Source organism: Pseudophryne corroboree, unplaced genomic scaffold, assembly GCF_028390025.1.
Source record: "Pseudophryne corroboree isolate aPseCor3 unplaced genomic scaffold, aPseCor3.hap2 scaffold_1130, whole genome shotgun sequence".
In the NCBI taxonomy this organism is placed as follows: Eukaryota; Metazoa; Chordata; class Amphibia; order Anura; family Myobatrachidae; genus Pseudophryne; species Pseudophryne corroboree.
The window spans coordinates 133,588-147,657 of record NW_026967756.1 but is presented as its reverse complement, the minus strand read 5'-3'; the positions used below and the strand labels follow the sequence as shown (position 1 = coordinate 147,657).

The 14,070-nt window shown below is 50.8% G+C and overlaps 1 protein-coding gene across 1 annotated transcript in view; it reads right to left on the bottom strand.

Moving 5' to 3' along the window:
• Positions 1-14,070, bottom strand: part of WDR97 (WD repeat domain 97) — a gene marked incomplete at both ends in the record, with an annotated part of 162,258 nt that overhangs the window by 23,182 nt on the left and 125,006 nt on the right. The window contains one exon of the mRNA XM_063950634.1: positions 9,643-9,775. Coding sequence (XP_063806704.1) covers positions 9,643-9,775 — 133 coding nt within the window. The remainder of the gene's footprint in view (positions 1-9,642; positions 9,776-14,070) is intronic.

Here is a 14,070-nt window from a genome sequence, read left to right as displayed (position 1 = left end):
TCCTCCATTGTGTCCTGGATGTTACAGTGTGACAGACTCCTCCATTGTGTCCCGGATGTTACAGTGTGACCGACACCTCCATTGTGTCCCGGATGTTACAGTGTGACCGACACCTCCATTGTGTCCCGGGTGTTACAGTGTGACCGACTCTTCCATTGTGTCCCGGGTGTTACAGTTGACCGAATCCTCCATTGTGCCCCGGAAGTTACAGTGTGACCGACTCCTCCATTGTGCCCCGGATGTTACAGTGTGACTGACTCCTCCATTGTGTCCTGGATGGTACAGTGTGACTGACTCCTTTATTGTATCCCGGATGTTACAGTGTGACTGACTCCTCCATCGTGTCCTGGGTGTTACAGTGTGACTGACTCTTCCATTTTGTCCCGGATGGTACAATGTGACTGACTCCTTTATTTTATCCTGGATGTTACAGTGTGACCGACTCCTCCATTGTGTCCCGGATGGTACAGTGTGACTGACTCCTCCATTGTGTCGCGGATGGTACAGTGTGACTGACTTCTCCATCGTGTCCCGAATGGTACAGTGTGACTGACTCCTCCATCGTGTCCCGGATGTTACAGTGTGACTGACTCCTCCGTTGTGTCCCGGATGGTACAGTATGAATGACTCCTCCGTTGTGTCCCGGATGTTACAGTGTGACTGACTCCTCCATCGTGTCCCGGATGGTACAGTGTGAATGACTCCTCCGTTGTGTCCCGGATGTTACAGTGTGACTGACTCCTCCATCGTGTCCCGGATGTTACAGTGTGACTGACTCCTCCATCGTGTCCCGGATGTTACAGTGTGACTGACTCCTCCATTGTGTCCCGGGTGTTACAGTGTGACTGACTCTTCCATTGTGTCCCGGATGTTACAGTGTGACTGACTCCTCCATTGTTTCCCGGATGTTACTATATGACCGAACCCTCCATTGTGTCCCGGATGTTACAGTGTGACTGACTCCTCCATTGTGTCCCGTATGGTACAGTGTGACTGACTCCTCCATTGAGTCCCGGATGGTACAGTGTGACTGACTCCTCCATCGTGTCCCGGGTGTTACAGTGTGACTGACTCCTCCATCGTGTCCCGGATGTTACAGTGTGACTGACTCCTCCATTGTGTCCTGAATGGTTCAGTGTGACTGACTCCTCCATTGTGTCCCGGATGGTACAGTGTGACTGACTCCTCCATTGTGTCCCGGATGGTACAGTGTGACTGACTCCTCCATCGTGTCCCGGGTGTTACAGTGTGACTGACTCCTCCATCGTGTCCCGGATGTTACAGTGTGACTGACTACTCCATTGTGTCCTGAATGGTACAGTGTGACTGACTCCTCCATCGTGTCCCGGGTGTTACAGTGTGACTGACTCCTCCATCGTGTCCCGGATGTTACAGTGTGACTGACTCCTCCATTGTGTCCTGAATGGTACAGTGTGACTGACTCCTCCATTGTGTCCCGGATGGTACAGTGTGACTGACTCATCCGTTGTGTCCCAGATGTTACAGTGTGACTGACTCCTCCATCGTGTCCCGGATGTTACAGTGTGACTGACTCCTTTATTGTATCCCGGATGTTACAGTGTGACTGACTCCTCCATTGTGTCCCGGATGTTACAGTGTGACTGACTCCTCCATTGTGTCCCGGGTGTTACAGTGTGACTGACTCCTCCATTGTGTCCCGGATGGTACAGTGTGACTGACTCCTCCATTGTGTCGCGGATGGTACAGTGTGACTGACTTCTCCATCGTGTCCCGAATGGTACAGTGTGAATGACTCCTCCATCGTGTCCCGGATGTTACAGTGTGACTGACTCCTCCATCGTGTCCCGGATGTTACAGTGTGACTGACTTCTCCATTGTGTCCCGGATGGTACAGTGTGACTGACTCCTCCATCGTGTCCCGGCTGGTACAGTGTGACTGACTCCTCCATCGTGTCCCGGATGTTACAGTGTGACTGACTCCTCCATTGTGTCCCGGATGTTACTATATGACCGACCCCTCCATTGTGTCCCGGATGTTACAGTGTGACTGACTCCTCCATTGTGTCCCGTATGGTACAGTGTGACTGACTCCTCCATTGTGTCCCGTATGGTACAGTGTGACTGACTCCTCCATTGTGTCCCGGATGTTACAGTGTGACTGACTCCTCCATCGTGTCCCGGGTGTTACAGTGTGACTGACTCCTCCATTGTGTCCCGGATGTTACTATATGACCGAACCCTCCATTGTGTCCCGGATGTTACAGTGTGACTGACTCCTCCATTGTGTCCCGTATGGTACAGTGTGACTGACTCCTCCATTGTGTCCCGGATGTTACAGTGTGACTGACTCCTCCATCGTGTCCCGGATGTTACAGTGTGATTGACTCCTCCATCGTGTCCCGAATGGTATAGTGTGAATGACTCCTCCATCGTGTCCCGGATGTTACAGTGTGACTGACTCCTCCATCGTGTCCCGGATGTTACAGTGTGACTGACTTCTCCATTGTGTCCCGGATGGTACAGTGTGACTGACTCCTCCATCGTGTCCCGGATGTTACAGTGTGATTGACTCCTCCATCATGTCCCGGATGTTACAGTATGATTGACTCCTCCATCGTGTCCTGAATGGTACAGTGTGAATGACTCCTCCATTGTGTCCCGGATGTTACAGTGTGATTGACTCCTCCATCGTGTCCCGAATGGTACAGTGTGAATGACTCCTCCATCGTGTCCCGGATGTTACAGTGTGACTGACTCCTCCATCGTGTCCCGGATGTTACAGTGTGACTGACTTCTCCATTGTGTCCAGGATGGTACAGTGTGACTGACTCCTCCATCGTGTCCCGGATGTTACAGTGTGATTGACTACTCCATCATGTCCCGGATGTTACATTGTGATTGACTCCTCCATCGTGTCCCGAATGGTACAGTGTGAATGACTCCTCCATTGTGTCCCGGATGTTACAGTGTGACTGACTCCTTTATTGTATCCCGGATGTTACAGTATGACTGACTCCTCCATCGTGTCCCGGGTGTTACAGTGTGACTGACTCTTCCATTGTGTCCCGGATGTTACAGTGTGACTGACTCCTCCATTGTGTCCCGGATGGTACAGTATGACTGACTCCTCCATCGTGTCCCGGGTGTTACAGTGTGACTGACTCTTCCATTGTGTCCCGGATGTTACAGTGTGACTGACTCCTCCATTGTGTCCCGGATGGGACAGTGTGACTGACTCCTCCATTGTGTCCCGGATGTTACTATAGGACCGACCCCTCCATTGTGTCCCGGATGTTACAGTGTGAATGACTCCTCCATTGTGTCCTGGATGTTACAGTGTGACAGACTCCTCCATTGTGTCCCGGATGTTACAGTGTGACCGACACCTCCATTGTGTCCCGGGTGTTACAGTGTGACTGACTCCTCCATCGTGTCCCGGATGTTACAGTGTGACTGACTCCTCCATCGTGTCCCGGATGTTACAGTGTGACTGACTCCCCCATTGTGTCCCGGGTGTTACAGTGTGACTGACTCCTCCATCGTGTCCCGGATGTTACAGTGTGACTGACTCCTCCATCGTGTCCCAGATGTTACAGTGTGACTGACTCCTCCATCGTGTCCCGGATGTTACAGTGTGACTGACTCCTCCATTGTGTCCCGGGTGTTACAGTGTGACTGACTCCTCCATTGTGTCCCAGGTGTTACAGTGTGACTGACTCCTCCATTGTGTCCCGGGTGTTACAGTGTGAATAACTCCTCCATCGTGTCCCGGGTGTTACAGTGTGACTGACTCCTCCATCGTGTCCCGGGTGTTACAGTGTGACTGACTCCTCCATTGTGTCCCAGGTGTTACAGTGTGACTGACTCCTCCATTGTGTCCCGGGTGTTCCAGTGTGACTGACTCCTCCATTGTGTCCCGGGTGTTACAGTGTGACTGACTCCTCCATTGTGTCCCGGGTGTTACAGTGTGACTGACTCCTCCATCGTGTCCCGGATGGTACAGTGTGACTGACTCCTCCATTGTGTCCTGAATGGTACAGTGTGACTGACTCCTCCATTGTGTCACGGATGGTACAGTGTGACTGACTCCTCCATTGTGTCCCGGGTGTTACAGTGTGACTGACTCCTCCATTGTGTCCCGGGTGTTACAGTGTGACTGACTTCTCCATTGTGTCCCGGATGTTACAGTGTGACTGACTCCTCCATTGTGTCCCGGATGTTACAGTGTGACTGACTCCTCCATTGTGTCGCAGGTGTTACAGTGTGACTGACTCCTCCATTGTGTCCCGGGTGTTACAGTGTGACTGACTCCTCCATTGTGTCCCGGGTGTTACAGTGTGACTGACTCCTCCATCGTGTCCCGGATGTTACAGTGTGACTGACTCCTCCATTGTGTCCTGAATGGTACAGTGTGACTGACTCCTCCATTGTGTCCCGGGTGTTACAGTGTGACTGACTCCTCCATTGTGTCCCGGGTGTTACAGTGTGACTGACTTCTCCATTGTGTCCCGGATGTTACAGTGTGACTGACTCCTCCATTGTGTCCCGGGTGTTACAGTGTGACTGACTCCTCCATTGTGTCCCGGATGTTACAGTGTGACTGACTCCTCCATTGTGTCCCGGATGTTACAGTGTGACTGACTCCTCCATTGTATCCCGGATGGTACAGTGTGACTGACTCCTCCATTGTGTCCCGGGTGTAACAGTGTGACTGACTCCTCCATTGTGTCCCGGGTGTTACAGTGTGACTGACTCCTCCATTGTGTCCCGGATGGTACAGTGTGACTGACTCCTCCATTGTGTCCCGGATGGTACAGTGTGACTGACTCCTCCATTGTGTCCCGGATGGTACAGTGTGACTGACTCCTCCATCGTGTCCCGGATGTTACAGTGTGACTGACTCCTCCATCGTGTCCCGGATGTTACAGTGTGACTGACTCCTCCATTGTGTCCCGGGTGTTACTGTGTGACTGACTCCTCCATTGTATCCCAGGTGTTACAGTGTGACTGACTCCTCCATTGTGTCCCGGGTGTTACAGTGTGAATGACTCCTCCATCGTGTCCCGGGTGTTACAGTGTGACTGACTCCTCCATTGTGTCCCGGATGGTACAGTGTGACTGACTCCTCCATCGTGTCCCGGATGTTACAGTGTGACTGACTCCTCCATCGTGTCCCGGATGTTACAGTGTGACTGACTCCTCCATTGTGTCCCGGGTGTTACAGTGTGACTGACTCCTCCATTGTATCCCAGGTGTTACAGTGTGACTGACTCCTCCATTGTGTCCCGGGTGTTACAGTGTGAATGACTCCTCCATCGTGTCCCGGGTGTTACAGTGTGACTGACTCCTCCATTGTGTCCCAGGTGTTACAGTGTGACTGACTCCTCCATTGTGTCCCGGGTGTTACAGTGTGACTGACTCCTCCATTGTGTCCCGGGTGTAACAGTGTGACTGACTCCTCCATTGTGTCCCGGGTGTTACAGTGTGACTGACTCCTCCATCGTGTCCCGGATGGTACAGTGTGACTGACTCCTCCATTGTGTCCTGAATGGTACAGTGTGACTGACTCCTCCATTGTGTCCCGGATGGTACAGTGTGACTGACACCTCCATTGTGTCCCGGGTGTTACAGTGTGACTGACTCCTCCATTGTGTCCCGGGTGTTACAGTGTGACTGACTTCTCCATTGTGTCCCGGATGTTACAGTGTGACTGACTCCTCCATTGTGTCCCGGATGTTACAGTGTGACTGACTCCTCCATTGTGTCCCGGGTGTTACAGTGTGACTGACTCCTCAATTGTGTCGCAGGTGTTACAGTGTGACTGACTCCTCCATTGTGTCCCGGGTGTTACAGTGTGACTGACTCCTCCATTGTGTCCCGGGTGTTACAGTGTGACTGACTCCTCCATTGTGTCCTGAATGGTACAGTGTGACTGACTCCTCCATTGTGTCCCGGATGGTACAGTGTGACTGACTCCTCCATTGTGTCCCGGGTGTTACAGTGTGACTGACTCCTCCATTGTGTCCCGGGTGTTACAGTGTGACTGACTCCTCAATCGTGTCCCGGATGTTACAGTGTGACTGACCCCTCCATTGTGTCCCGGGTGTTACAGTGTGACTGACTCCTCCATTGTGTCCCGGGTGTTACAGTGTGACTGACTCCTCCATTGTGTCCCGGATGGTACAGTGTGACTGACTCCTCCGTTGTGTCCCGGATGTTACAGTGTGACTGACTCCTCCATCATGTCCCGGATGTTACAGTGTGACTGACTACTCCATTGTGTCCCGGATGTTACAGTGTGACTGACTCCTCCATTGTGTCCCGGATGTTACAGTGTGACTGACTCCTCCATTGTATCCCGGATGGTACAGTGTGACTGACTCCTCCATTGTGTCCCGGGTGTTACAGTGTGACTGACTCCTCCATTGTGTCCCGGGTGTTACAGTGTGACTGACTCCTCCATTGTGTCCCGGATGGTACAGTGTGACTGACTCCTCCATCGTGTCCCGGATGTTACAGTGTGACTGACTCCTCCATCGTGTCCCGGATGTTACAGTGTGACTGACTCCTCCATTGTGTCCCGGGTGTTACAGTGTGACTGACTCCTCCTTTGTATCCCAGGTGTTACAGTGTGACTGACTCCTCCATTGTGTCCCGGGTGTTACAGTGTGAATGACTCCTCCATCGTGTCCCGGGTGTTACAGTGTGACTGACTCCTCCATTGTGTCCCAGGTGTTACAGTGTGACTGACTCCTCCATTGTGTCCCGGGTGTTACAGTGTGACTGACTCCTCCATTGTGTCCCGGGTGTAACAGTGTGACTGACTCCTCCATTGTGTCCCGGGTGTTACAGTGTGACTGACTCCTCCATCGTGTCCCGGATGGTACAGTGTGACTGACTCCTCCATTGTGTCCCGGGTGTTACAGTGTGACTGACTCCTCCATTGTGTCGCAGGTGTTACAGTGTGACTGACTCCTCCATTGTGTCCCGGGTGTTACAGTGTGACTGACTCCTCCATTGTGTCCCGGGTGTTACAGTGTGACTGACTCCTCCATTGTGTCCTGAATGGTACAGTGTGACTGACTCCTCCATTGTGTCCCGGATGGTACAGTGTGACTGACTCCTCCATTGTGTCCCGGGTGTTACAGTGTGACTGACTCCTCCATTGTGTCCCGGGTGTTACAGTGTGACTGACTCCTCCGTTGTGTCCCGGATGTTACAGTGTGACTGACTCCTCCATCATGTCCCGGATGTTACAGTGTGACTGACTACTCCATTGTGTCCCGGATGTTACAGTGTGACTGACTCCTCCATTGTGTCCCGGATGTTACAGTGTGACTGACTCCTCCATTGTATCCCGGATGGTACAGTGTGACTGACTCCTCCATTGTGTCCCGGGTGTTACAGTGTGACTGACTCCTCCATTGTGTCCCGGGTGTTACAGTGTGACTGACTCCTCCATTGTGTCCCGGATGGTACAGTGTGACTGACTCCTCCATTGTGTCCCGGATGGTACAGTGTGACTGACTCCTCCATTGTGTCCCGGATGGTACAGTGTGACTGACTCCTCCGTTGTGTCCCGGATGTTACAGTGTGACTGACTCCTCCATCATGTCCCGGATGTTACAGTGTGACTGACTCCTCAATCGTGTCCCGGATGTTACAGTGTGACTGACTCCTCCATTGTGTCCCGGGTGGTACAGTGTGACTGACCCCTCCATTGTGTCCCGGGTGTTACAGTGTGACTGACTCCTCCATTGTGTCCCGGGTGTTACAGTGTGACTGACTCCTCCATTGTGTCCCGGATGGTACAGTGTGACTGACTCCTCCGTCGTGTCCCGGATGTTACAGTGTGACTGACTCCTCCATCGTGTCCCGGATGTTACAGTGTGACTGACTCCTCCATTGTGTCCCGGGTGTTACAGTGTGACTGACTCCTCCATTGTGTCCCGGGTGTTACAGTGTGACTGACTCCTCCATTGTGTCCCGAATGTTACAGTGTGACTGACTCCTCCATCGTGTCCCGGATGTTACAGTGTGACTGACTCCTCCATTGTGTCCCGGATGTTACAGTGTGACTGACTCCTCCATTGTGTCCCGGATGTTACAGTGTGACTGACTCCTCCATCGTGTCCCGGATGTTACAGTGTGACTGACTCCTCCATTGTGTCCCGGATGTTACAGTGTGACTGACTTCTCCATTGTGTCCCGGATGTTACAGTGTGACTGACTCCTCCATTGTGTCCCGGATGTTACAGTGTGACTGACTCCTCCATTGTGTCCCGGGTGTTACAGTGTGACTGACTCCTCCATTGTGTCGCAGGTGTTACAGTGTGACTGACTCCTCCATTGTGTCCCGGGTGTTACAGTGTGACTGACTCCTCCATTGTGTCCCGGGTGTTACAGTGTGACTGACTCCTCCATTGTGTCCCGGATGGTACAGTGTGACTGACTCCTCCATTGTGTCCCGGGTGTTACAGTGTGACTGACTCCTCCATTGTGTCCCGGGTGTTACAGTGTGACTGACTCCTCCATTGTGTCCCGGGTGTTACAGTGTGACTGACTCCTCCATTGTGTCCCGGATGGTACAGTGTGACTGACTCCTCCATTGTGTCCCGGGTGTTACAGTGTGACTGACTCCTCCATTGTGTCCCGGGTGTTACAGTGTGACTGACTCCTCCATTGTGTCCCGGATGGTACAGTGTGACTGACTCCTCCATTGTGTCCCGGATGGTACAGTGTGACTGACTCCTCCATTGTGTCCCGGGTGTTACAGTGTGACTGACTCCTCCATTGTGTCCCGGGTGTTACAGTGTGACTGACTCCTCCGTTGTGTCCCGGATGTTACAGTGTGACTGACTCCTCCATCATGTCCCGGATGTTACAGTGTGACTGACTACTCCATTGTGTCCCGGATGTTACAGTGTGACTGACTCCTCCATTGTGTCCCGGATGTTACAGTGTGACTGACTCCTCCATTGTATCCCGGATGGTACAGTGTGACTGACTCCTCCATTGTGTCCCGGATGTTACTCACAGGAGCAGGTGTTGTCAGTACCGCTGTCTCTGCGAGTGATATTTTACTACATAGAAGTAAAACTTTTGTTAAAAATAGATAGTCCATCACGATATGGACTGGTAATAATGGCAGCACTGCCGTGACTATTATTACATAGCTCTCTTCATCGTTTTTGCTGGCTCAGTACTTACCCCCTGGTTCCCCAGACAGAAACCCACAAAACATGACCTGGGGGTTGAGGTTGTTAAACCAGTGGTCTGACTGCCTCTTAGCTTGCTCCAAAACATCCCCGGGGGGGGGGGGCAGACTGACCGGCCCAGTGATCAAGCCCCTCCCTCTGGATCTGTCCCTGTCGGGGGATAGTTGGGGGATTTACTAAATAGAAGTGGAATAAACTTCCGCAACCGGATGGTAATTTACCACTAGGTGCACTAACCCAACGCTGTTGCAGAGTGGCGGCAGCACCTCCACCTCCGGAGCACGCCTTTATATTACAGAACACGCACCATGCAAAGCACTCACTATGTCCTGGGGTACCTCCCCAGCCACCCCACCGAGAGGCACTGGTCACACACCCTCCTCACTGCCAGTAACAACCAAACATGCACTTTCTAGGACTGACGGACAACATTCTGTGTTACCTTTAGTTGATACGGAAGGGGCAGCAATTTGCCAAGACTGATTCGGAAAATGTGATTGGAAAGTCCCACAAGCAGCTCTCCTCGGTCACTGCTGAATGCCAGGCTCTCAGGTATACAGTGCAAACAAAGGGTCCTGTAACGAGACAAGAGCAATACATGGACATGATGTCACCTGGATCACTGCTAATCCCTAGTGAGAAACGGTGTATTATGTGTTCCTGATGTATACAGCACAGGTATTCCAATTAGATGCTGCACAAACATGGACGCACATATAATAAGAGACTCGGCCTCAGTGAGACCTGGGTGCGATATTAGAATTGCAGTATTCAATTATACCAGTTGGATGTATTAAATAGTACATACAGAGACAGGGCCTACGTAAGGAGCCTATCCCTGTGATGTACTCTGATCAAACAGACTGCATCTGTGGTCTATTCACTCCCCTAGCAGGACTGTTGTGCGTGCGTGTGTTATGATTCCAGCACTCTGGTCTGAGGAGGTCCTATTGCAAGGACCGGAGCACTGGAACGTAATGCTGGGGAAGGGAGCGGGAATAGAAAGTAGCCCCTGGCGCCCTAACTCCGTTGTCTCGCCCGTGTTGTCAGAAATCCCCTGCGAGACTATGGTTGCTTGAGCCCATGGCAGCCGCGTTTGAAGGGCGGATTATGTCTGCCCAACTCCGATGCCCCCTCAGGTCTTAATGGGAGACAAAGGGAAATCTGAGACAGGGTGATAACAAGGGGCCCTCTGACTAAACAAACAGGCCAGGGGCTACAAGCTAACTGACTAAACCTGAGGTATGTGCGGTAACCCGCCAGGGAAAAGGACAACCAAAATCCACTAGTCCGTACTCCTACCCAGCACCGCTGGATACCAGAGTGGATCTGTGGGAGCGGAATCCTCCGCAAAAGCTCCGAAACACAAATAATAAATGACAAATAATAAAGCGGCCCAAGCCGCAACACACGGCTACGCCGTGACTCACGAACACCACTGGATGTTCAAAAGGTGCTCAGTCAGGACTCCAGGAACAGATGACGACTTCCGAGTACAGGACAACTGAGAACAGGAACGACCAGATACAGCAGGACTGGAAACACTCACAGCAAACAGATTCAGCATGCAGGAAGCTATTACCGGCGTCTGTGAGAAGCCCAGGAAGTGTATTTAACAGGGAGTCCTCCAATCAGCTGTTTGGAGGCTGATTGGATTAGATGCCATACAGCTGCCAAGCTGCATGGCCAGGAAAACAGATATCTATTAATTAAATTGAACCCAGCAACGGGGAAACGCAGTCCGTAAGTGGCGTCCCCGTTGCTAGGGTCCGTGCGGCTCCGTGCGCCCGGCGTCTAGCGTTGCCAGGGAGCCGGCGGCTGTACGCACACGGCGTCCCTGGTTGCTAGGCGCCGGGCCGCACCGACGAGCGGACCCCGGCGCCTAACAGTACCCCCCCCTTGAGGAGGGGTCAAGGAACTCCTAAAGCCAGGTTTCCGAGGAAATTCCCGAAAAAATGCCCTCTTGAGCCTCGGGGCATGGAAATCCTTATCCAGGACCCAAGACCTTTCCTCTGGACCATAGCCTCTCCAGTGCACCAGAAAATAAAGCCGACCCCGGGACAATTTGGAATCGAGAACCTTCTCCACCAAGAACTCCTGATGACCCTGTACATCTACTGGTGATTTCCCCTGAGAGATCTTCCGAGGAAATCTACTGGAAGAAACGTATGGTTTCAACAAGGAGCAATGGAACGTATTTCCGATCCGGAGAGCTCTTGGTAAACGTAACCGGAAAGCAACTGGATTGATTTTTTTAATAATATGAAATGGTCCAATAAATTTGGGGCCCAATCTAGCTGAGGTTTGTCGAAGTTTAATGTTACGAGTCGACAACCATACCCTATCTCCCACCTTAAAAGTGCAAGGCCGCCGGAGCCTGTCAGAAAAAATTTTCTCTCGAAATGCCGCTTTTCTGAGAGCAAGGTGCACTTTTCTCCAAATGAGTCTGAGATGAGAGGTTAAGGTTAGCGAGGAGACAGAGGAATGTTGAAAAAAAGAATTAGCTCTGGGGTGAAAACCAAAAACTGAAAAGAATGGAGACACATTAGTGGAGGAATGACAAGAATTGTTGTAAGCAAACTCCGCCAAAGGAAGAAACTCGGACCAATCATTCTGGAGTTTGGCTGAGTACAAACGCAAATACTGTTTTAATGATTGATTAACTCGCTCGGTCTGCCCGTTGGATTGGGGATGGTAGCCGGACGTTAAAGACAATTTCATCTTTAATGAGGCACAAAAAGACTTCCAAAATTGTGCAATGAATTGTGGACCCCGATCAGAAACAATATCAGTGGGTAACCCATGAAGTCTGAAAACATGGCGGAGAAACAAAACTGCCAATTCCTGGGCAGATGGCAGTCGGGGAAGAGCAATGAAATGGGCCATCTTGCTAAAACGGTCCACTACCACCCATATGACTCGGAATCCGGCTGACAGAGGGAGGTCTAGCACAAAATCCATGGAAATATGAGACCATGGCCTGAGAGGAACATTTAAGGGCATAAGTTGCCCGATGGGTAAGGAACGGGGAACTTTATGCTGTGCACAGACCTGACAAGAAAAAACAAACTCCTTAATGTCTTTAGAAAGACCAGGCCACCATACTGAGCGGGAGACTAATTCCAAAGTCTTAGAGGTCCCCGGATGCCCGGCAACTTTGCTATCATGAAACTCAGTCAAAACAGTAGCTCTCAAAAACTCAGGGACATAAAGACGACCAGCAGGAGTATTTCCAGGAGCTTGATGTTGAAGCTGCTTTAACTGGGTAAATAAATCTTGTGTGAGGCCTGCCCAAATGACTGAAGACGGAAGTATGGGAGTAACAGGACTGTTATTATGAACTGGAAGAAAACTGCGTGACAGGGCATCCGCCTCGGTATTCTTGGAACCTGGCCTGAAGGTTCCCACCCTGTGGAATGCCCTACCACGCACAATAAGACTCTCCTCTAGTCTCCAAACCTTCAAGCGTTCCCTCAAAACTCACCTCTTTAGGCAAGCATATCAAATTCCTGAACCGCCCACATAACTTTCATAAACCTTCCTATCAAATTACATCCACTCTGTACAGTCCACACATATCCTCACATGTCTTCTCATTCTATGCAATAGATAGCACCTTTCCTTGTGTACATATGCCTATTTCCCTATAGATTGTAAGCTTGCGAGCAGGGCCTTCCTACCTCTATGACTGTTATCACCCAGTTTGTTATTGTTATTTCAAATTGTAAAGCGCAACGGAATTTGCTGCGCTATATAAGAAACTGTTAATAAATAAATAAATAATAAAATAAATAAGGTGATAATAAACTTGAAACGAGTAAAAAATAAAGCCCAACGAGCCTGCCGGGCATTCAGCCGTTTAGCTGATTCGATGTACTGAAGATTTTTGTGGTCAGTCAATACTGAAATGGTATGTGTTGCTCCCTCAAGCCAATGCCTCCACTCCTCGAAAGCCCATTTAATAGCCAGTAACTCCCGGTTACCAACATCGTAGTTGGATTCAGCGGAAGAGAATTTCCTGGACATAAAGGCACAAGGATGTAATTCTAGAGAGTCCGGATCCTTCTGAGATAGGATAGCCCCCACTCCAACCTCCGAGGCATCAACCTCAACAATGAAGGGCAATTCTGGGTTGGGATGTCTGAGGACTGGGGCTGAGACGAAAGCTTGTTTCAAGGCCTGAAATGATAACTCAGCTTCACGTGACCAGTTGGTAGGATCCGCTCCCTTCCTAGTCAGTGCCACAATGGGAGCAACCAGGTCGGAAAAAGAATGAATAAATCTTCTATAATAATTCGCAAACCCTAAAAAGCGCTGAATTGCTTTTAAGTTGGTGGGTTGCACCCAACTAAGGATGGCTTGGAGCTTCTTTGGTTCCATACAGAATCCCCGAGGGGAAATAATGTACCCTAAAAAGGATACCTCCGTGACATGAAACTCACACTTCTCCAGCTTGGCATAAAGGTGATTTTCACGTAATTTTTGAAGAACCTGACGCACCTGGGTAACATGTTGTTCTATAGAGTCAGACTAGATCAGGATATCGTCTAAGTAAACGACCACGAATCTTCCAAGGAAATCACGGAGCACATCGTTAATGAGATCCTGGAAAACTGCCGGAGCGTTAGACAAGCCGAACGGCATCACCAGATACTCGTAGTGACCCGACTGAGTACTGAACGCCGTTTTCCACTCATCTCCCGACTTGATTCGGATGAGGTTATACGCTCCACTCAGGTCAATCTTAGAAAAAATCACAGCCGAACGCAGCTGATCAAAGAGGACAGAAATCAGCGGCAGAGGGTAAGTATTTTTAATTGAGATCTTATTCAGAGCTCTAAAGTCAATGCAAGGTCTGAGTGATCCATCT